General features: G+C 44.6%; 1 protein-coding gene across 1 annotated transcript in view; it reads left to right on the plus strand.

Annotated features, from left to right (window-relative positions):
* The window catches only part of NLRP1 (NLR family pyrin domain containing 1), a 41666-nt gene that overhangs the window by 8232 nt on the left and 8439 nt on the right, over positions 1 to 24995 (plus strand). The window contains exons 3-8 of the mRNA XM_081109017.1: positions 1088 to 1258; positions 1765 to 1935; positions 4154 to 4240; positions 6142 to 6245; positions 6819 to 6975; positions 19120 to 19343. Coding sequence (XP_080965143.1) covers positions 1088 to 1258; positions 1765 to 1935; positions 4154 to 4240; positions 6142 to 6245; positions 6819 to 6975; positions 19120 to 19343 — 914 coding nt within the window. The remainder of the gene's footprint in view (positions 1 to 1087; positions 1259 to 1764; positions 1936 to 4153; positions 4241 to 6141; positions 6246 to 6818; positions 6976 to 19119; positions 19344 to 24995) is intronic.

A 24995-nucleotide genomic window follows, 5' to 3' on the forward strand; every position in this document is an offset into this window, starting at 1 on the left:
AAACTTCACAGCAAGTGGAGAGACACCAAGCTACAATATACTGCTTACGTTGTGATAGAACTTTACAATCTAAATATCAATTCTGTATCTACTCCAAGATAGATATAGATATAGATATAGATATAGATATATAGAGATAGAGATATAAAGATATAGATATAGATATATGCCTTCAAAAAACCTTATGAAAATGGCAGAGCAGGGACAATGATTTCCATTTTCCAGATAGTAAGAACTGAAGCTCAGTGGAGTGAACCAACTTGCTCAAATTTAAACAGCTAGAAATGGGAGAACTGGGACTGGAACTCAGTGAGCCCACAGCCCAGCACCACCTTCAGCACTTCATCATGAAAGCCAGGATCTACTTCACGCTGACTCAGTGGGGCAGTGCAGTAAAAGAGATTTTTCACGGGAACTAATGATGGATCAGGCAGATGTGAATATTACCTCAATACAAAAGTTGATTCTATATGAAAGAACTGAAAGATTTACTGCCTTTGGATGTAGGAATATCTAAGACCTCCAAACAAATTCCTAACTAATAATTGGATTTCTCTGGAAATCAGTTGAATATTCTAGACTCAAGGATTCTGGGTGCTTTGCTTGTTATGGACATGTAAAACTGAGCATAGTACACAGACAAAGGAGAAGGAATTGGTAAAGGAGAGGTTGGAAGTCTGAAGAGGGGATTCCAGAAAGAACAAGGTCAGAGGGGAAGCAGGAGGGTGTGGAATCAAAGGCACAGGAGAAAAGAGCCTTGGCCCTTCTGGGACAGAAGGACAAGAGAAGGGCTGCATGAAATCTGGTTTGGCTCAGTGGATAGAGCGTCAGCCTGTGGCCTGAAGGGTCCTGGGTTTGATTCCAGTCAAAGGAAACCCCTTTGTAGGTAAGTAACTGCTTTTCTCTTGCTTCTCTTAAGATTTTTTGTTTGTGTTTCTATGTCAATCCTCCAGTACCTGTGCAATTCTGGGGGTCTGGGGGGTCTTACTTACTGCCTGACCCAGAAGAGGTGCCCATGGGTGCTCGTGGGTGTCTGTGGAATCAACAGGTGAGGAAACTCAAGGCTATCACTGTTTGTCTCCCACAGTTTGGCCAACTGCGGCCTCACAGCAGAAGGCTGCAGGGCCCTTGCCCGTGTTCTGAGCGACAACAGGCACCTGACATATCTGGATCTGAGTTTCAACAAGCTCCTGGACACTGGAGCCCGGCACCTGTTCCAGGAGCTGAGACATTCTCACTGCAAGCTGCGGCGGCTGCTGTAATTGCTCCTCTTTGACACTACTTTGAGGGGTGGGCAAAGGAGGAGAGGGAGCTGTCTAAGACCCTGGGTCAGGGAGAAGCTGAGAGCTCGGTAGGATGGGGTGATTTGGGTTAGAAGCAAGTAGACACCCTATTGTTGAAACCCACCAAAGAATCCTGTGTCAGCTCCCTGGGCATTTGGTAGGGCCGATGTAGTTAACGATCAGACCTAGTGCACAAGTGGAACATTGGGTAAATAAATCATATAATGTTGATGAGGGGAGTTGCAAGATTGTTGGGAATCTCACAGTAGTGAGAAAGGGAGGTCCTCTGATCCTGAGGGGCTCCAGGAGAAAATTAAAATCTCCTGGATTACTATTAACCAGACACGTGTTTATCTTCCTTTATGTCACCAGGGACCCCCAAAAGGCCACAGGTGCTAGAGAGGGAAACCAGACCCCCCTTTACCCTGAGGAGAGGGCCCTGTGAACAATGACTTCCGACCCATGTGCTTTTCTCCCACAGGCTCGTCAGCTGTGGCCTCACATCTGGCTGCTGCCAGGACCTGGTCTCCATGCTCAGTAACAACATCATGCTGTTAGAGCTGGGCCTGCAGCAGAACGACCTGGGCGACCTCGGTGGGAGGCTGCTCTGTGACGGGCTCAGGCAGTCTAACTGCCAATTCATCTTCCTGGGGTAAGGCCCTGGGGTCATTTCTGGGCAGAGGACAGGGAAGGGGAGGGAGAGCAATGGAAAGGAGTGTGGGGCATGAATTGGACCGGGGAAGTAAAGGGGCAGCAGAATGCCTGGGCAGCCTGGGTTCCCTACTGGATCCGCCACTGACTTAGGCCATGAGACTTGGTTTCTTTATCTTTGTAACAGGACTACCATATCCACCTCATAGATGTGATGAAATAAAATGCATCACAGCACTGGAAACAGATTTGAGAGGCTGAAATGATAATTACTAGTGAGACCACATGTTCTTAGAGAATCTTAAGTTCATTTCTCCATCCAGAACAATCCTTCCTTCCTTCCTTCCTTCCTTCCTTCCTTCCTTCCTTCCTTCCTTCCTTCCTTCCTTAATGGTCTCTTTCATTCAGTCATTCATCCATTCATTCATTTCATGGTTCCCATGTGCCAAGCGCTGGGCCAGGCACTGAAGGGACAATAGTGAGCCACAGACACGGGTCCTGTCCCCTTAAGCTTCCACTCCAGTGACAAGGAGACAGATGTTGATGACATGTTAACACACAGTGTGTATCTCTGAGCTCCGTGGAGTTTGTGAATGGAAAGTACACTGTGTTATGAGCATGTAACGGGGTGGGGCGGGGGGGAGCGGGGAGGAAGGAGGATGGAATTAGACTCAGGGGCAGGGAGGGCCTCTCTCCGGAAGTGACATCAGGCTGAGACCTGAAGCAGAAAGAGGGGCCGAGCAGGCCCAGTCAGGGGGAGCTGTCCAGGCTGAGAATAGCGTGGGGGAGACCCCAGGACAGAAACAGGCTCAGAGCACTGGAGAACTATGTGGCTGGGGTGCAGTGACCCCCAGCCTGCATTTCCCACACTGTCTCCTGGCCACTTCCTGTCGCCCTCCAGCCTGAAAACAAGTCCACAGCCAGTTTCTGACTGAACATTTCCCTGCAGCTCCTGGCTGGGGCCTGTCTCACACTCAGAGCTGACAGGGCTCCAAATATCCATGTCCTGACCCCTCAGTCTTGGCCGAGGCTCCAGCTGGCTCTCAGCCTTTCCTCCGCCAGTCCTCCTTTCTCAAGCCTAAATGAGCAGTAGGTGAACACTCTACATGTGGGTCCCCCCAGAGCCCACTCTGACCCTTCATAAGCAAGGGAACTCCATCCATGGGGCTACCACCACCCAGCCCCCTCCCCTCTGAGCATGTGTGGCTATCACCATCTCCTATAAGCTGAAGGACCCCTCCAGAGCTGGGCCTTTGCAGTAGGTCTGCACCCATGCCCCGCTCACCCGTTACTCCTAATCCTATATAATAAAGATGTAATATTCAAATGGTTATTACCCTGTGATGCCTAACAACCAGACCAGGGATCAGCAGGAAGGTGGGGCAGCAAGCTACAAGCAGCTGAAGGAAAGCTACAGGAGGGGGCAGGGCAGCAAGCTATGAGGGGAGGGACGGGGATAGGGGGTTAGGGGAGAGAGGGGAGCTATAGGAGGGCAGGGCAGCGGGCGGAGAGCTACAGGAGGGTGTAGGCTCCTAATAGGCGGAGCAGGTCCCTCCATGTTGGAGGTGAGGACATGGAGGCCCAGAAAGGGCAGCAGCCATCCCAAATCCAACAGAAACCCCACAGCACAAGGCGTGAGAGAATGGAAACAGGGCACTCTCTCTCCAGGAAGCCTCATAGCCTCTGAGAAGGAAATCCCAGGACCTACGCCTGTGTGGTCATTTGAGGCCATGGACACTACCTGTCCTCTGGTGGATGCTGTGAAGTGCTGCCCAGTCCCCTTTAAGGAATGAAGACCCAACCCCCACCCTGGGAGTGGTGCCAGCAAGAAGAATGGCTCTGCCAACTAGGGCCATCTCACACAAGGTCACTGCCCTCCTGGGGTGGCCTGCATCCAGTGACTGGGGTAGTGGTATAAGGACCCTCCTCCCAGCATGAACAGCCCTGGAGGGTCATCCCCACATCAGAAGTCCCACAGAGTCAGCTGTGCCCCTTGGGACTGCATCACAACCCAACTTGTCCCTCTACCCAGTCCTGTTACCTCCCTTCCTTTGCCCTTGTGTTAACCCAACTACAATCCCTAATAAACCTCCTAACTCTTCTTTCCAATTCAAAAACAAGAGGTTCCTGCAGGACCTGGAAGGTTCCATGATTCTAGGCCCTGAGGCATAGAGATTGTGTAGGGGTCCAGGATAACCAGGCTCCCTTTGTGCTTGCAGGCTGGAGCAGACTGGGCTGAGTGCAGAGGTGACAGAGATGCTGAGGCATCTGCAGCAGGAGAAGCCTCAGCTGGTCTTCAATTATGGGTAAGAGGGGAGACACAGAACTCCCTCGAGCTGACCCAGGCCCAGGGCTGACTCCTAGAGGCTGGCCCAGAGACATGGGCCAGAAGTGGGGTGGGGTGAGGTTGGAGGGAAAGACAGACAGAAGCAGGAAGAAGCCAGGAAACCACAGAAGCCAGAGTGAGGTTGTTGTTTGTGCGTTTGTTTAGTTCAAACAAGAACATGCCCCTCCTTTGCTTAAATCCTTCCAAGAAATGATGAGTAAGGAGATGAACACATGAAGAAAAGTGAATGAGTGAGTTGATGGCAGTTAAAACATGGAAACCAATGACCACAAGGGGGAGACAAAGACAAGGAGAGAGAGAGCTTTTGCGGAAAGAACCACCCTCCTTCACCCTCCACACATATCAACACCCATGTACACAGCCCAGCTGAGGAGAAGCCTTGGGAACAGGAGAATATGGCTCCTCCTGGGCATCTGCTGCAGCCCCGTGGCCTTTCGTGTTGGTGTATTCCGGTCTGTGACTGCAAAGTGCGCCTGTGCCTGGTTCTGACTGCTCTGCCTCACCTGGCATGGCAGCAAAGGGCTCCTAGGCTTAGGAGGAGCCATTCCTCAAGGAACGACCATTCTCCTCAGACCCACAGTGTGTTAGGCACAGGACCTTGAACACAGGCCCAACTCCCAGGAGCTTAATTCAGCAGGGACACAGGCCTAGGTTACTGCCACCCCCTTGCCTCCCCCCCCCCCCCCCCGCCCCCGACACACACACACACCTGTATCATTGTGCCCAATATCAGGGTGAATACATTGATTGGCCTATTAAACCCTGTCCAAACCACCTGAGCTAAGTTGTGAAAAATGAGAGGGCTTAGCTGGGCCGAGAGTGGTAGATTCCTGGCCCAGATAGAGATCTTAGCTCACTGGAGGGATAGAAGGAAGCCAGGTACCAGGAACACTGCTACTCGAAGTGTGGCCTGTGGACCAGCAGTGTCAGCAACAGCATTACCTGAGAGCTCATTAAAAATGTAAATGTCAGGCCCCAGTCCAGACCTGCTGAATCAGAATCTATGGGATGAGCCCAGGAATCTGTGTTTTAACTAGGTTTCCAGGTATGGGCTTTGAGAAGCATTGGACTAGAACTGAGTGAGCGGGATGAAAGGCAGAGGTGGGAATGGAGAAAAGGTTTCGGTGGAATTAGAGCAGCTGTGGGCAAACTACGGCCCATGGGCCGGATCCGGCCCGTTTAAAATGAATAAAACTAAAAAAAAAATAAGACCATACCCTTTTATGTAATGATGTTTACTTTGAATTTATATTAGTTCACACAAACACTCCATCCATGCTTTTGTTCCGGCGCTCCGGTCCAGTTTAAGAACCCATTGTGGCCCTCGAGTCAAAAAGTTTGCCCACCCCTGAATTAAAGGAACAGGGCACAAGTAGGCCTTTAGGCCATGTTAAGAACTTTGAATTCTATCCCCAAAAGCAATAGATTTCATGGCTTCAGCAGCCAAGTGCTCAGTCAGGTTCCTATTGAAGATCAACTGCTGTGCAGAAATGGCCAGGAGATGAACAGAAGAAGAGGGGAACTTAAAGGGGAGGGTGCAGTGGTTTGAGCTGAAAATGCCAGGGCCTGGACATGGGGTGGAGACTGTGGAGGTGGAGAGAGGGACTGGAAAGAGCTATTCTAGAGCCAGTGACAAGGTGGCCAATCAGTTCTCAAAGGGAGAGAGGAGTCAGGACTACACTCCAGTTCCAGCATTGATGGCGGGGTGGATGGGGGCCATCACGGAGACAGGGTCTATGGGAGAATCTCAGATGAAGGCCATGAGTTCAAATTCAGATGGTTGAATTTAAGTGAGGATGTCATGTAGACAACCCCAATTTTCTCCAAGATCTCAGGGAGAATGAACAATTTTGTGTGTAGGAATCCAAATCTGATGATCACTAAGGAAGACTCAGGGAAAGAACAGATGGATGATGAGATGGATGATGAAACAACTCCACTCAAATGGCAGGAACCTGAATCAGGTACTTTGAGGGGTCAGGCTGGGAGCATCATGACTTGGGATGGGAGAGGGAGAATGTGGAAGTTCAGCCCAACCATGCTCCTGCCTCTGGTTTGGGACATGGAAAAATGCCCACCTACAGGAACTCGCTCCATGCGAGATCTTCCACACCTAGACCCTGGGAACTGGCAAGATCTCTGCTTTCCTCTCTCTTGCCTCAGGGTCTGAGGCTGTTCCTCCCCAGAATATCCCTGGGGCATCTCAGACTCTGATCCATGGTCCAGTCTCCCAAGGTCCTTTGCATCGCTGCCCATCCATTTTTTAAGCCATGTTCCTTTCACAAGTTACCTTGCCATTAGAGCTGGGAATAGCAATATCTCTGTGCCAGTGGGAAGGGGGAGATGGGTAGGGTTGAGGTCAGAGGGCAGCAGTGTTGGGCCTCCTCAGATAGCAGGCAGGCAGCCCCAGTATTAGGCACAGAGGATACAGATGTCCAGACAGACAAGCCTTGGGGAGGCCCCCTCCTTGGTATAGGCTAAGGATTGGGGGAGGAGACAGAAGACCCTAATGTTGACCATTGCCCTGCCTATTCCAGAGGAGAGCTATGATCAAGAAACATGGGCTGACGATTGGTCTTCTCCTGAATCTCTGGGAGACATGCCAGAGGAGTCTATAGGGACAGATGATGATTTCTGGGGCCCCACAGGGCCTGTGGCTCCAGAGGTGGTGGACAAAGACAAAGGTCTGTACCGGTAAGTGAGGGGGCTCACTGTGCCAGGCCGGCCCCCAACCCCTGCCATCCCCAAACTGGGTTCCAACAGACACTCAACACCCCACTCATGGCATTGCGTCCCCTCCCATTACCAAGTAACTAGGCAGAGACATGGCTGAGATACTGGGTTGGTGCTTCTATTATGGACAGAGGTTTTATTACGGAAAGTTGAAAAAAGAGTGTAAGGAACTTCCACTTACCCATTATTCAGCTTCAACAATCATTTTACCAAATTTGTACTAATTATTCACTTTCCCCCTCTTCTGTTGTTATAGTATTTTAAATCCATGATTTAAAATAATTTAACCCATAAATATTTTGTGATGCATTTTGAAGAATATAAATACGTTTTCTCCTATAACCACAAAGTCATTATATCTGACAACATTAACAATGTCATTTTCATATCATCTAATACCTAGTCTTATTCAAATATGCTCAATTGTCCAAAATGTGTCCTTGTAGGTGGTTTGTTCTAATCAGGATCCAAACAATGTCCACTGGTTGCATTTGGTTTGTTACGTCTCATAAATCTCATTCCATCTACCCATTTCTGTTTTATTAGCATCTGCTATGTGAAAAGTACCATACCTGTAACAAGGGCCATGAGATGAATATGGCAGCCTGCCTTCCAAGAATTCCCAGTCATAAGTAATAAATGTCTATAATCTTAGTTCTGATCTCTTACATAACACATTCCCACTCACTGTCATGGATATGATCTCAATGGAATGGAATATTACTCCAAACTTACACACACAGAAGGTGACATCCCAGGAACCCACTCTTTACCAATGGGGACCTTGGGAAAGTCTCTGTAATATCTCTGCAAGTGTTGTTTTCAGCTCCAAGTGGTTATAAATAATATCACCATGTATATTACTATTAATTATCAAAAAAAATATGCCCTTTTACAGAACCTGGCTGGAGAACCCAACTATGCTGATCAACTGAAAATATATATATATATATTTCTCATCTCCGGTTATTTTTCTGCTTCTGGTTTCCCTCGCCTTGCTTGATATTAGTGGTTGTTTTTAGTTTGCATTCATCTCCAGGGATCTGTAGCTGGAATTGGTTGGGATTAGTGGCAGTTCTATTGGAGTTTTCTCCCCATATAAATAGTCTCTTCCCCTCTTCTATTTCATTCTCTCTCTTTTCTCTCTTACTTTTTTTCCCTCCCTTTTCCCAATTCCATTTTTGCACTCCTTTTTTTTCCTCTTCTCTTTTATCTTTTTCTCTTCTTTCTTCCTTATCCCCTAATTCTCTTTGCTAGGGTGGTCACCTTTATTTAGGGTTATTAATATCATGAATACATTTGTGTTCAGTGCCTTGTACGTTGTACCTTGTTGTGTTGTATTTTGTGCCTTTAAATCAACATAGCAGAGAGAGAACTACATAACCAAACATCTGGAGAAGAGAGATTATGGTGAAACAAAGAACCAGCCAGCATATGAAAGAAAAACAGGCATCACCAGAAAAGGAAGTAAATGAAATGGAGGCAATGGAGGCAAGCAACCTGTCAGAGAAAGAATTCAGAGAAATGGCCATAAGGTGAATGAAAAGAATGGAAGACGAATTCAACAATATGTGTAAGAACCAAGAGGAAGTGAAGAAAAACCAAGAAGAAATGAAAAATGACATCACTGCTATAAAGAACTCAATAGAAAGCATCAACAGTAGACTAGAAGAAGCAGAGGACCGCATCAGTGAGCTAGAAGACCAGGTAGGAAAAAAAACCCAAGCAGAGCAGCTTCTAGAAAAAAAAATTAACAAGCAGGAAGAGAGCCTAAGAGAACTCTGGGACAACATGAAACGAAACAACATCCGAATAATAGGGGTGCCAGAGGGAGAGGAAACTGAGCAAGGAATAGAGAACGTGTTTGAAGAAATGACAGAAAACTTCCCTGATATAGGGAAGAAAAAACTCACACAAATCCAAGAAGCTCACAGAGTCCCAAACAAAATGAATGCCAAAAGACCGATGCCAAGGCACATTATAATTAAACTAGAGGCCCGGTACACAAAAATTTGTGCACTCGGGGGGGAGAGGGGGTCCCTCAGCCCGGCCTGTGCCCTCTCACAGTCTGGGACCACTCGGGAGATAATGACCTGCTGGCTTAGGCCCGCTCCCGGGTGACAGAGGGCAGGCCCAATCCCTAGGTGCAGCCCCTGGTCGGGCTCAGAGCAGGGCCGATTGGGGAGTTGGGGCGCCGTCCCCTGTCATGCACAGAGCAGGGCGGATCGGAAGGTTGCGATGCCACCCCTAGTCACACTACGGGTAGGGCCGATTGGGGGGTTGGGGCACCGCCCCCTGTCACACTCAAGGCAGGGTCAATAGGGAGGTTGCAGCGCCACCCCCTGTCACGCACAGAGCAGGGCCCATCAGGGGGGGTGGAGAGCTCCCCCCTGTCATGCACAGAGTAGGGCTGATAGGGGAGTTGGGGCACCGCCCCCTGTCTCACACAGAGCAGGGCTGATCAGGGGGTTGGGGCGACGCCACTGTCACACTCAGGGCAGGGCCGATGGGGAGGTTATGGCTCTACCCCGTCACACACAGAGCAGGGCCCATGGGGGGGGGGGGGGGTTGGGGCGCCGCACCCTGTCACACACAGAGCTGGGCCGATCAGGGGGTTGGGGCGCTGCACTCTGTCACACACAGAGCCACAGGGCAATCAAGGGGTTGGGGAGCTCCCCCCTGTTAGGAACAGAGCAGGGCTGATCAAGGGGTTGGGGTGCCTTCCCCTGTCATGAACAGAGCAGGGCGGATAGGGAGGTTGTGGCCCCGCCCCCTGTCGCACACAGAGCCGCAGGGAGATCAGGGGGTTTGGTCGCTGCCCCCTGTCACACTGATCCCGATGCCGGGAGGCCTCGCTGCTCCGCTGATCCCGGTGCCGGAAGGCATATTACCCTTTTACTATATAGGATAGAAGCCTGGTGCACGGGTGGGGGCCAGCTGGTTTGCCCTGAAAGGTGTCCCGGATCAGGGTGGGGGTCCCGCTTGGGTGCCTGGCCATCGTGGGTGAGGGGATGATGGCTGTTTGCATCTGGTCACACCCCCTTTAGGGTGGGGGTCCCCACTGGGGTGCCTGGCCAGCCTGGGTGAGGGGCTGAGGACCGTTTTCAGGCTGGCGGGTGACTGAAGCTCCCAACCTGTCCTTTTTTCCTTTTTGTTTTTATTTTGGGCCAGCTTTAGCTCTGAGGCTCGGCTCCAGCTATGGGACCTCTGCTGCTGAAAGCAGGTTTCTGGCCTTTGTTTACCTTCTGTATTTGAAACAATGTTGCGGTCCTGCTGGCTGAAGCCTGGGGTTTTGTTTAGTTTCTATATTTGTTACAATGTTGCTTAAAGTGCAGCTGAGAGGCCGGCAAGGCAGGTGGGGAAGCTTGGCTTCCTCCGTCAATGAAGCAAACAAGCCTCCCTGTTCGCATCAGCTGCCTGGCTGCCGGCCGCCATCTTGGTTGGCAGTTAATCTGCATATCTCACTGATTAGCGAACGGGAAGGGTAGCGGCCGTACGGCTAATTACCATGTTTCTCTTTTATTAGATAGGATTGGCAAATACCAACAACAAGGCAAGAATCTTAAAAGCAGCCAGAGACAGAAAGTGACCTACAAAGGAGCCCCCATCAGACTAGCGACTGATTTCTCAACAGAAACACATCAGGCAAGAAGGGAATGGAATGAAATATACAAATTCATGCAAAGGAAGGGTCTGAATCCAAGAATACTGTACCCAGCAAGGCTATCAATCAAAATTGAGGGTCAAATCAGGAGCTTCACAGACAAAAAAAAGGACTATGGGAGTTTATTACCACAAAACCAGCAATGCAAGAAATGCTAAAGGGTCTGCTGTAAAAAGGAAAAATAGGAAATGAAAAAGGAACACAGGGGTAAAGAATAAAAATGGCAACCAACAAGTATCTATCAATAATAACTTTAAATGTAAATGGATTAAATGTCCCAATCAAAAGACATAGGGTAACTGAGTGGATAAGAAAACATGACCCATATATCTGCTGTCTACAGGAAACCCACCTCAGAAGAAAAGACGCACACAGACTGATGGTGAAGGGATGGAAAAAGGTTTTTCAGGCGAATGGAAGCAGAAAAAAAGCTGGGGTAGCAATACTTATATCTGACAAATTAGATCTCAAAGTGAAGGACATAAAAAGAGATAAGGAAGGCCACTTCATAATACTAAAGGGAGCAATCCAACAAGAAGAAATTACTCTGGTAAACATATACGCACCCAATATAAGAGCACCCAAATACATAAGAAATCTTCGGGAGAAGATCAAGGGAGAGATTGACAGCAATACAATCATAGTAGGGGACCTAAACACCCCTTTATCGCCACTGGACAAATCCTCTAAACAAAAAATCAGCAAAGAAACTTCAATCCTAAATGACACACTAGATCAGATGGAATTAATTGACATCTTCAGAACATTTCACCCCAAAGCCACAGAATATACATTCTTCTCAAGTGCACATGGGTCGTTTTCAAAGAGAGACCATATATTGGGTCACAGGCAAAGTCTCTTCAAATTCAAGAAGATTGAAATCATATCAAGCATCTTCTCAGATCACAATGGCATAAAACTGGAAATCAACTACATTAAAAACAATACAAAAAAATCAAACACATGGAGACTAAATAGCACACCACTAAACAATGACTGGGTTACCAGAGAGATCAAAGAAGAAATAAAAAACATCATGGCAACAAACGACAATGAAAACACAACAATCCAAAACCTATGGGACACAGCAAAAGGAGTGTTGAGAGGGAAGTTCATAGCTCTACAAGCCTACTGCAAGAAACAAGAAACAATGAGAATAAATTACCTAACCCTACAACTCAAAGAGTTAGAAAGAGAGCAACAAGAAAAGCCCAGTGTAAGCAGAAGGAAGGAAATAATAAAGATCTGAGCAGAGATAAACAATATAGAGACCAAAAAAAAAAAATACAAAAGATCAACAAAACCAAGAGCTGGTTCTTTGAAAGGATAAACAAGATTGACCAACCTCTAACCAGGCTCTCCAAGAAGCTAAGAGAGAGGACCCAAATAAACAAAATCAGAAATGAAAGAGGAGAAATAACAACAGACCCCACAGAAATACAAAGGATTGTTAGAAAATACTATGAACAACTCTACTCCAACAAACTAGACAACCTGGAGGAAATGGACATATTCCTAGAAAAATACAACCTTCCAAAGCTTAATCAGGAAGAAGCTAAAAATCTCAATAGGCCAATAACTATGGAGGAAATTGAAGCAGTCATCAAAAAGCTTCCAGCAAACAAAAGCCCAGGGCCAGACGGCTTCACAGGGGAGTTTTACCAAACATTCAAGGAAGAACTAAAACCTATCCTCCTCAGACTACTACAAAAAGTCCAAGAGGAAGGAACATTCCAAGCTCATTCTATGAAGCCAACATTACCCTAATACCAAAACCAGATAAAGACAACACAATGAAAGAGAATTACAGGCCAATATCCCTCATGAACATAGATGCCAAAATCCTCAACAAAATCCTAGCAAATCGGATCCAGCAGTACATCAGAAAGATCACACACCATGACCAAGTAGGATTTATTCCAGGGATGCAAGGATGGTACAATATCCCCAAATCAATAAATGTAATACATCACATAAACAAATTGAGAGACAAAAACCACATAATCATATCAATTGATGTAGAAAAATCTTTTGACAAAATTCAACACCCTTTCTTGATAAAAACTCTCAGCAAGGTAGGGGAGAGAACTAAGATGGCGGCATAGGTAAACACCGGAGATCGCTGCCTCGAACAACCACTTCAAAAATACAACTAAAAGACGGAAATGACATCATCCAGAACCACAGGAAGGCTGGCTGAGTGGAAATTCTACAACTAGAAGGAAAGAGAAAAGCATATGGAGACTCAGAGGAGGCGCAGTGCGGAAGTAAAATACAAAGGTGCGGAGTGCATGTGAAGCGGGCTGGTGGCTGAGGGCGCAGTTGTCGTTTTCAATCGGGAGGGAGTCTTAGGCTCTGATCTCCAGTTCCAGGCAAGTCTCTAGGGACCCAGACTCATACAGGAGAATCGGGACTGTCTGACATCGGTGAATACCCGAGGGTAGATTTCTCTCTGAGGGGCTTGCAGTGATTACCGGGACACTGAGAAGCAGAGCCTCTGAGGGCTAGACTGAGAGCAGCCATAACTGCTAGCCCCGCCCTGTTGATCCCATGGGACCTGCCCCGCCCAAGCCCTGCAGGGAGGCTTTTGCTGGATAGCCTCAGGGAAAGGCTAGATTAGCACCTCCCTAGAGATCCAGGAGCCAGGAAGCCCAGAAGTCAGAGTGGGACCATCCAGTTTGCAGTTCCATGGAACCATAAAGGACACACTCAGGGGGCAGACTCAGTGAGCACCAAAGCCCCAAGTGGGCAAGTCTTGCCCCAGTGGGGTGTCTCCAGCACAGAAGTTCTCCCACTGCAGACACAGCTGATTCTCACAGCCAATTGGCCTGGAGGTCAATTCCTCCCAGTGATAACTACAACAATCAAGGCTTAATTACAACAAGACTGTGTACAAAGCCCACAAGGGGGTGCACCAAGAGTGTCTACCTCAGGTAATTAGGACACTTAGCACAGAAAGGCTCTCTATTGACACAGCGAAGCATAAAAAAATGCCGACACAAAGAAACAGGACACAAATGACAGAAATGGAGGAAAGCAAACTACAGGATATAGAGTTCAAAACCACACTTTTAAGGTCTTTCAATAACTTTCTAGAAACTGCCGATAAACTTAATGAGATCTACAAGAAATCTAATGAGACCCTCAATGTTGTGATAAAGAACCAACTAGAGATATAGCCACTTGGCCTGGAGGTCAAACCCTCCCTGGAATTAGCTACAACAATCAAGATTTAACTATAAGACTGCGAACAAAGACCACTAGGGGGTGCACCAAGGAAGCATAACAAAATGCGGAGACAAAGAAACAGGACAAAATTGTCAATGGAAGATATAGAGTTCAGAACCACACTTTTAAGGTCTCTCAAGAACTGTTTAGAAGCCGCCGATAAACTTAATGAGATCTACAAGAAAACTAATGAGACCCTCGATCTTATATTGGGGAACCAACTAGAAATTAAGCATACACGGACTGAAATAACGAATATTATACAGACTCCCGACAGCAGACCAGAGGAGCGCAAGAATCAAGTCAATGATTTGAAATGCGAGGATCCAAAAAACACCCAACCGGAAAAGCAAAATGAAAAAAGAATCCAAAAATGCGAGGATAGTGTAAGGAGCCTCTGGGACAGCTTCAAGCGTACCAACATCAGAATTATAAGGGTGCCAGAAGATGAGAGAGAGCAAAGATATTGAAAACCTATTTGAAGAAATAATGACAGAAAACTTCCCCTACGTGGTGAAAGAAATGGACTTACAGGTCCAAGAAGCGCGGAGAACCCCAAACAAAAGGAACCCAAAGAGGACCACACCAAGACACATCATAATTAAAATGCCAAGAGCAAAAGACAAAGAGAGAATCTTAAAAGCAGCAAGAGAAAGAAACTCAGTTACCTACAAGGGAATACCCATACGACTGTCAGCTGATTTCTCAACAGAAACTTTGCAGGCCAGAAGGGAGTGGCAAGAAATATTCAAAGTGATGAATACCAAGAACCTACAACCAAGATTACTTTATCCAGCAAAGCTATCATTCAGAATTGAAGGTCAGATAAAGAGCTTCACAGATAAGGAAAAGCTAAAGGAGTTCATCACAACCAAACCAGGATTATATGAAATGCTGAAAGGTATCCTTTAAGAAGAGGAAGAGGAAGAAAAAGGTAAAGATACAAATGATGAACAACAAATATGCATCTATCAACAAGTGAATCTAAGAATCAAGTGAATAAATAATCCGATGAACAGAATGAACTGTTGATTATAATAGAATCAGGGACATAGAAAGGGAATGGACTGACTATTCTTGCGGGGGAAAGGGGTGTGGGAGATGCGGGAAGAGACTGGACAAAAATCGTGCACCTATGGATGAGGACAGTGGGTGGGGAGTGAGGGCGGAGTGTGGGGCGGGAACTGGGAGGAGGGGAGTTATGGGGGGGGAAAAAAGAGGAACAAATATAATAATCTGAACAATAAAGATTTAATTTAAAAAAAAAAAAGAACCAACTAGAAATTAAGCATACACTGACAGAAATAAAGAATATTATACACACTCCCAACAGCAGACTACAGGATCGCAAGAATCAAGTCAAAGATTTGAAATGCGAAGAAGCAAAAAACACCCAACCGGAAAAGCAAAATGAAAAAAGAATCCGAAAATACGAAGATAGTGTAAGGAGCCTCTGGGACAGCTTCAAGCGTACCAACATCAGAATTATAGGGATGCCAGAAGATGAGAGAGAGGAAGATACTGAAAACCTCTTTGAAGAAAAAATGACAGAAAACTTCCCCCACCTGGTGAAAGAAATAGACTTACAGGTCCAAGAAGCGCAGAGAACTCCAAACAAAAGGAATCCAAAGAAGACCACACCAAGACAAATCATAATTAAAATGCCAAGAGCAAAAGACAGAGAGAGAATCTTAAAAGCAGCAAGAGAAAGAAACTCAGTTACCTACAAGGCAATACCCATATGACTGTCAGCTGATTTCTCAACAGAAACTTTGCAGGCCAGAAGGGAGTGGCAAGAAATATTCAAAGTGATGAATAGCAAGAACCTACAACCAAGATTACTTTATCCAGCAAAGCTCTCATTCAGAAGTGAAGGTCAGATAAAGAGCTTCACAGATAAGAAAAAGCTAAAGGAGTTCATCACCACCAAACCAGTATTATATGAGATGCTGAAAGGTATCCTTTAAGAAGAAGAAGAAGAAGAAAAAGGTAAAGATACAAATTATGAACAACAAATACACATCTATCAACAAGTGAATCTAAAAATCAAGTGAATAAATAATCTGATGAACAGTATGAACTGGTGATTGTAATAGAATCAGGGTCATAGAAAGGGAATGGACTTACTATTCTTGCGGGGGGAAAGAGGTGTGGGGGGTGCGGGAAGAGATTGGACAATAATTGTGCACCTATGGATGAGGACAGTGGGTTGGGAGTGAGGCCGGAGGGTGGTGGGGGGACTGGGTGGAGGGGAGTTATGGTGGGAAAAAAGAGGAACCAATGTAACAATCTGAACAATAAAGATTTAATTTTAAAAAAATAAAACTCTCAGCAAGGTAGGAATAGAAGGATCATACCTCAACATAATAAAAGCCATATATGACAAACCCACAGCCAACATCATAATCGATGGGCAAAAGTTAAAACCATTCCCCCTAAAAACAGGAACAAGACAGGGATGCCCCCTCTCACCACTCCTGTTCAACATAGTACCGGAAGTACTAGCCATTGCGATCAGACAAGAAGAAGAAATAAAAGGCATCCAAACTGGAAAAGAAGAAGTAAAACTGTCCTTATTTGCAGATGACATGATACTGTACATAGAAAACCCTAAAGACTCCATCAAAAAATTATTAGACTTAATAAATGAATTCAGCAATGTAGCAGGATACGAAATTAATGCCAAGAAATCATAGCATTTCTTTACAGCAATAGTGAACTTACAGAAAGTGAGACTAAAAAAGCAATCCCATTTACCATCACACCAAAAAAATTAAGATACCTAGGAATAAACTTAACTAAGGAAGTAAAAGACTTATACGCGAAAAACTACAGGACACTGAAAAAAGAGATAGAGGAAGACATAAACAGATGGAAGAACATACCGTGTTCATGGATTGGTAGAATCAACATCATCAAAATGTCCATACTACCCAAAGCAATCTATAGATTCAATGCAATCCCCATTAAATTACCAACGGCATATTTCACAGATCTAGAATGAACGTTCCAAAAATTCATCTGGAATAAAAGAAGACCTCGAATAGCTGCAGCAATCCTGAGAAAAAAGAACAAAGTTGGTGGGATCTCAATACCAGATATCAAACTGTATTACAAAGGCACTGTTCTTAAAACAGCTTGGTACTGGCACAAGAACAGACATATAGATCAATGGAATAGAATAGAGAACCCAGAAATTGACCCAAACTACTATGCCCAATCAATATTTGACAAAGGAGGCAAGAGCATATAATGGAGTCAAGACAGTCTCTTCAATAAATGGTGTTGGGAAAATTGGACAGATACATGCAAAAAGATGAAACTAGACCACCAACTCACACCATACACAAAAATAAACTCAAAATGGATAAAAAGACTTAAATGTAAGATGGGAAACCATAAAAATACTAGAGGAATCCACAGGCAGCGAAATTGCAAATATAGTGGAAGGAATTTGTTCTCTGATAATGCTCCTAGGGCAATGGAAACTAAAGAGAAAATAAACAAATGGGACTACATCAAAATAAAAAGCTTTTGCACAGCAAAGGAAACCATCAACAAAACAACAAGAAGACCCACTACATGGGAGAACATATTTGCTAATGTTATCACCGATAAGGGTTTAATCTCCAACATTTACAGGGAACTCATACAACTTAACAATAGGAAGTAAACAACCCAATCAAAAAATGGGCAAGGGACCTAGATAGACACTTTTCGAAAGAGGACATACAGAAGGCCAAAAGACATATGAAAACATGGTCAAAGTCACTAATTATATGAGAGATGCAAATCAAAATGACAATGCGGTATCATCTCTCAGCCGCCTGAATGGCTATCATCAACAAATCAACAAACAACGGGTGTTGGAAAGGATGTGGAGAAAAAGGAACCCTTCTGCACTGCTGGTGGGAATGCAGACTGGTGCAGCCACTATGGAAAACAGTATGGAGCTTCCTCAAAAAACTAAAAATGGAACTCCCTTTCGACCCAGTGATCCCACTTCTAGAAATATATCCCAAGAAGCCAGAAACACCAATCAGAAAGGATATATGCACCCCTATGTTCATAGCAGCACAATTCACCATAGCTAAGATTTGGAAACAGCCTAAGTGCCCATCAGCAGATGAGTGGATTAGAAAACTGTGGTACATCTACACAATAGAATACTATGCTGTAGTAAAAAAAGAAGGAACTCTTGCCTTTTGCAACAGCATGGATGGAACTGGAGAGCATTATGCTAAATGAAATAAGCCAGTCAGAGAAAGATAAATACCACATGATCTCACTCATTTGTGGATTATAGAGAACAACATAGACCAGCCGTGGGCAAACTACGGCCCGCGGGCCGGATCCGGCCCATTCGGCTGTTCTATCTGGCCCGCTGAGCCGAAAGAGTGGAGGGTTCTCTTGCTCTCCCCTCCGCTCCTTCACCAGCAGCAGTGTTAACATGGCAATGTCGGGAAACACGGCCGCAGCTCCTTCTTCTGAGTCCAGGTTAAGAACCCATTGTGGCCCTCGAGTCAAAAAGTTTGCCCACCCCTGATAGACTGATAAACAGGTACAGATCCAAAGATAGAGAAACAGCGATCAGACTATCACTCCCCAGAGGGAAAGTAGGGGAGGGAGGGGGTAAGGGGAAGAGATCAACCAAAGGACTTGTATGCATGCATATAAGCCAAACCAATGGACATGGACAACAGGGAGATGAGAGCATGAGTGGGGGGAGGGGATTAATGGGGGGGATAAGGACACATTTGTAATACTTTAACTAATAAAGAATTTACAAAATAAATAAATAAATAAATATGCCCTTCAAAAACAAGAAAATTTTCCCATTTCATTATTATTAATATTATTATTATATTTATCATCGCCATTATAGAACCAGCTCGCCACCCCCAGACAGATATTAAGCCATCAGCATACATTAGGTCACTTATTACTCACAATTCTATGAGATGGTGCTATTGTTACTTTTATTTAAAAATAATAAATCTGAGATTAGGGAGGTTCAATGACTTGCTGAAGGATCCACAGAAGACAGCAGAGGAGCCAAGACTCAACCCCAAATCCCTCTGGCTGTCACTTCTGAGCTTGCAGCCACTCTACTAGATACCCAGTGCACTACATGGGGTCATGAACCCAGTAGATAGTCCGTGAGCTTGTGTGGAGTAATTAATTCAATGTCTACCTCTCTCTATTATCCCCAGAGTTCACTTCCCTGTGGCTGGTTCCTACCACTGGCCCAACGTGGGTCTCCACTTTGTGGTCAGAGGGCCTGTGACCATTGAGATTGAATTCTGTGCTTGGGACCAGTTCCTGGACCAGATTGTCCCACGGCACAGCTGGATGGTTGCAGGGCCTCTTTTTGACATCAAGGCTGAACCAGGAGCTGTGGAGACTGTGTACCTCCCTCACTTTATAGCCCTCCAAGGTGAGTGAGAGGGAGGTGTGGGGGAAGTTGATGGTGGTGAGAATGGGCCCGAAATGGCTTCCAATGGCTTTCAATATCCTGAGGGGAGTTTGTGGCTTCCTTAGGCAGACTGAGAGAAAGTTATAGAAGTGGCAGTAGCTTTCTTTCTCAGTCCACAGTGCTCTGGGCATATCTGTTTTGAAACATTGTGTCCCCAAGCATCATAATTATTTTTGCCTGAATTACTGGAAAGTTTTCCTCAATAGATAGTGGTTTTCTCACCCTCACCAGATTGACTCAGTGGATAAAACATCGGTCTGTGGGTTGAAGGGTCCTGGGTTTTATTCAGGTCAACAGAACATGCCTTGGTTTCAGCCTCACTCCGTGGCCCTGGTTGGGTCACGTGCGGGAGACAACCAATCGATGTGAGATATCAATGCTCTCATCTCTCTCTCTCTCTCTCTCTCTCTCTCTATCTCTATCTCTATCTCTATCTCTATCTCTGTCTCTCTCCCTCTCTTCTGCTCTCTGAAAATCAATGAAAAAATAACCTCAGGTGAGGATTAACCAGAAAAGGAAGGAAGGAAGGAAGGAAGGAAGGAAGGAAGGAAGGAAGGAAGGAAGGAAGGAAGGGAAAGAAAGGAAAGAAAGAAAAGGAAGAAAAGAAAGAAAGAAAGAAAGAAAGAAAGAAAGAAAGAAAGAAAGAAAGAAAGAAAGAAAAACAAAGAAAGAAAAGAAAGATGAAAGAAAGGAAGGAAGGAAGGAAGGAAGGAAGGAAGGAAGGAAGGAAGGAAGGAAGGAAGGAAGAAAGAAAAGAAAGAAAGAAAAAGAAAGAAAAAAAAGAAAGAAAGAAAGAAAAAGAAAGAAAGAAAAGAAAGAAAGAAAGAACCCCTAACTGGCTTTGCTCAGTGGATAGAGCATCAGCCTGCGGACTCAGGGGTCCCAGGTTCGATTCCGGTCAAGGGCATGTACCTTGGTTGTGGGCACATCCCCAGTAGGGAGTCTGTAGGAGTCAGCTGATAGATGTTCCTCTCTCATCGATGTTTCTAACTCTCTTTCCCTCTCCCTTCCTCTCTGCAAAAAAATCAATAAAATATATTTTTAAAAATAAAAATCATCATTCTACCCTTTAAAAAAAAAAAGAAAGAGGAAGGAAGGAAGGAAGGAAGGAAGGAAGGAAGGAAGGAAGGAAGGAAGAGAGGGAGGGAGGGAAGGAGGGAGGGAGGGAGGGAGGAAGGAAGGAAGGAAGGGGTCTCCTCAATAACAATAATAGCTATCATTTATTAAGTTCTCTTCACATAGATTGTATAATTTAGGGTCCCAGCAGAAAATATATGATCTATTCATTTGAGATTTTTAATGAGACTTTTCAAAGACAAGACCATTTGCAAAGTAAGTTTAAGTGAACAACAAGAAAGGTTGAGGCACCTAAAAATTAACAACAAATGGAAAGTCATTGCTACTGCTATAGGCAAGGAGGAGAAACAGTGTCACCAGACTCGATATGAGAGCTCAAGCCACAAAAGAGGGGCATTTCAGTAAGAGACAAAGTCACAGAGTTACATGGTTATCCAAACCACTCCCACATCCAAAGACTTCCCACAGAAAAGTTCCAAAAATTGTAAAGTTCACAGTCAAAACCTCAAAAGCACTGAAAACCAACAGAAACCTCAACCAGATATCAGTCCCATAAAAACCTCAAACAGTGTTTGCTCCAGCAGCACATATACTAAAATTGGAACGATACAGAGAAGATTAGCATGGCCCCTGCGCAAGGGTAACACAACAATTTGTAAAGCAATCCATATTTAAAAAAAAAAAAAAGACCTCAAACATTTAAGTTATCAAAAGGAAAATGCAAAGTAAGTATGTTTCTTATGCTTCATGAAATAGTCCTTAAAATGAGCAAGAAACAATAAACCACTAAAAATGATAAATCAAGTTTGAAAATAAGCTAAATTGACAGAAAATATGATAAAGCATAAATAAGAAAAGATTAAGTGACATGGAAGATACCAAGAGGCCTAATATACATATAATCAGAATTCTAGAAGGATATTATAGAGAGAATGGAAAAAGTAATATTCAAAGAATATTCAGAGAATTTCCAAGAAATTTCTATAATTACTGAAAAATGTGATTTCTAAGGAGAAATCCCAAAAATTAAAAGCAGGAGAGTGGAACAGAGAGAAATCAGCACTAGACCCATTGAAGTGAATCTACAGAATACAGACATCTAAGGGCAGGTTTTAACAGCAGCCAGAAAGATTATGGAGCAAGGTACTGCAATTAGGATGACAACTGATTTTGAACAGCTACAATGGAAGGCAGAAGACAATGGAATGAGTACCTCAAAGGATTAAGCAAGTGACTGTTAATCAAGAATTATAGTCACAGAAAAATTATTCTTTAAGAAATAGGTGAAACAGACATTTTAAAACAAACTAAAACCAAGATATCTTCCACAAATACTTACTGAAGAAAATTCTAAAGGATGTAACTCAGGCAACAGAGAAATGATCCCATACATAAGGTGTGCAGTACAAGATGAAAGAATCAGCAAAGATACTGACACACAACTGGGTAAATCTAACAAACCAATGACTCGATAAAGCAAAAGTAATAATGTCTAATGTGTGGGGATTTTAAAGAGAGAGAGAAAACTAAAATTTCAACAGAAACAGCAAGTAGAGTGCTAAAAAATACGAAGGTCTTAGTGTATAATTCACAAAGAGGATGAAGGCTGCATTAGAACTGCCTTCTGGGTTAAAATGCTAAAACATTTCCATCCTGATCAGGAAAGAGAAATTCTCCCCTTTTTGAGACCACAAGTGACCTGACAACGTCAGCCAGTGTTGGCCACAGAGTCAAGTAATGGGCCTGCACATGTGTAGGCTGAGGCAACACAGGCTTTCCAGTCTAGGCCATGAGTGGCATCAGATGCACCCCAGACAACGTTGGCTGCCACAGAACTAACGTCTATCAATTTAATGTGAAAGTTGGAAGAACCTGATTCAGTTCCCAATGTCAAATCATGATCCAGACAGGAACTTTAATTATGATAGAACTAGAGGCCCAGTGCATGATTTCATGCACAGGTGGGGTCCCTCAGGCTGGCCAGCAATCGGGGACAATCGGGGTTGTCTCCCGCCCTAATTGGGGCCCAGGACTGATCGGGCCAGCCAGGGGGAGGGGCTACAGGAGGTTGGCTGAGGGAGCACACTGACCACGAGGGGGCAGCTCCTGCACTGAGCGTCTGCCCCATGATGGTCAGTGCGCATCATAGTGACCAGTTGATCACTCGTTCAGTCGTTCGGTCATTTAGGCTTTTATATATATATATATATATATATATATATATATATATATATATATATATATGATTTAATGAATAATTCATGATACAGCTTATATCAGTTATAAGTACTTTTATGATATGTATAGTTCATTTAGATAATAAAGAGAGATATAATTGTAATGTTTCATTTACAGTCATATATCACATATCAATGGTTTGGTCAATGACAGAAAACATATACAATGGTGGTAGTCCATATAGCCTAGGTGTGTAGTAGGCTACACCATCTAGGTTTGTGTACATGGACTCTGTGATGTTCGCACAATGATCAAATTGCTGAAAGATGCATTTCTCAGACCACATTCCCATTGTTCAGCAATGCATATCTGTATAGATTGACATATTAAACTAGAGGCCCGGTGCATGAAAATTTTGCATGGGTAGGTCCCTAGGCCTGGCCAGTGATCAGTGTCAATTCGGTTCCCTGCATCCCCACCTCCCCACCTCCACACCTCTTTCCCTTGATCTCTCAGCGCCCCACCGCCACTGTTGGTCACCCACCATATTCCACGCCACCCCCTTGTGGTCAATACACATCATAGCGAGTGATCGAACTCCTGGTCTCCCAGTTAAACTCTCAAGGGGACAATTTGCATATTAGTCTTTTATTATATAGGATTATAGCACACTTCCAGTAGTTAAATCCATTCAGTATCACCTCCAGGTACAGGCCTTGGTTTACTTTAGATTTTAAGTACACACACTAAAATATTAGGTCCTCAGTCAAAAAATATATATGTATATAAGAAGAATTTACAAATTAGTAGAAACAAAAAAATAGAATGAGAAAAGTAAAACAGACCCAGAGAAGGCTCATTTGTTGAGACCACAAGATTTAGTAAACAATTCAAGCTGCCCATTAGGAGGAGAGCACGGGCACAGGAGGCCAGTCCCAATGGGAGAGACTCCAGGGTCCAAGGGCACCTGGCTTGGTAGACAGGGTCAGTAGGGAAGGATAACTAGGGAAGATTCAGAAGTAAATCAGTGGTGGGGAGGTGTGAGATAGTCAGGACAACGGGTCATCCTAGCAAGAAGGCAAGTTGGATGCACACACAGCACCTTCCAAAATTCAGACACACACACACACACACACACACACACACACATAATCGTCATCATCATCATCATCATCATCATCATTTTTAAAATGAAACAGAATTCAGGCACAGAGTGTCTGTAGTGCCGCAAACTGTGCTCTGAGAGCAGGGATCTCACCCAAAGGCTGTAGGTGGCTCGTGACCTTCTGAAAAGCACTTCCCTCCAGTGGCTTCAGTTCACCCGACTAACACGTGAGAATATTTCAGTTTGTGGAGGACGAGGTAACATCCACTTAGTGTCACCAAAGCAATGCAAAGTGCACCACTTCATGGAGAAGCAATTTGGCAAAACCTGGCAAGTCACAGAATTGCTCACATCCTTTCACACCCTGTTCTCATTCCTTGGAACTTATCAATCCGAGGTAGTAGCTCAAGAGAAATAAAAAAGTTCTCTGGAGAAACATGTGCATTGCAGGACTATTTATCATGGCAAAGAGGTGGAAGCAACCCCAACGCTGAAACCAGAAGAAAGCGGTGAACGAGGAATGCTGCATCCACAGCAGGGATCATGTACTGCAGTCACTAGAAAGGCGCACAGGTGCTTGTGACAATTTTAATCAGTGTGGGAAAGGCAGGAGACAAAGCTACATGACCAAAATGGAAACACGAAAAGGTGCTGCTACAGAGAAAGACTAACGGAAAAGGGAAAGAAGGAAATAATAGTTGTACTGTTTAGTGATATCAGATGTAAATATCTCTGTATTTTGTCAGGTGGTATACACCACCATGATACTATTTTTCATGCAAAAAAAGTCATTAATAGCCCTAACCCATTATGCTCAGTGGTTAGAGCATCAGCCCTCAGACTGAAGGGTCTCAGGTTTGATTCTGTCAAGGGCATTTATCTCAGTTGCAATTCCCAGCCCCAGTCAGGGCAAGTGTGAGAGGCAACCAACTGATGTGTTTCTCCCACATTGACATTTCTCTTTCTCTGTCTCTCACCTTACCTTGCACTCTCTCTCTAAAAATTAATGGAAAAAATATCCTTGGATGAGGAGTAACAAAAAAATATATTTTAAAAAAATGTTTTTAAGCATTTAATAAGTTAGTAAAGTTAAGTAGCAGTCTCCAAGGCTCCTTCTAGTATTAAATCAAGCTGCATGTGCTGATTGGTGACCATGCAGACTAAGGCTGATTTGGACATAAAAGGAATGTATAAAAAGATTATTGAGTAGCTCATAGACTTAAGAAACAATTAGGCAACAAGTCTTACAGAGA

Source organism: Myotis nattereri (genome assembly GCF_964212035.1).
Source record: "Myotis nattereri genome assembly, chromosome: 16".
Classification (NCBI taxonomy): domain Eukaryota; kingdom Metazoa; phylum Chordata; class Mammalia; order Chiroptera; family Vespertilionidae; genus Myotis; species Myotis nattereri.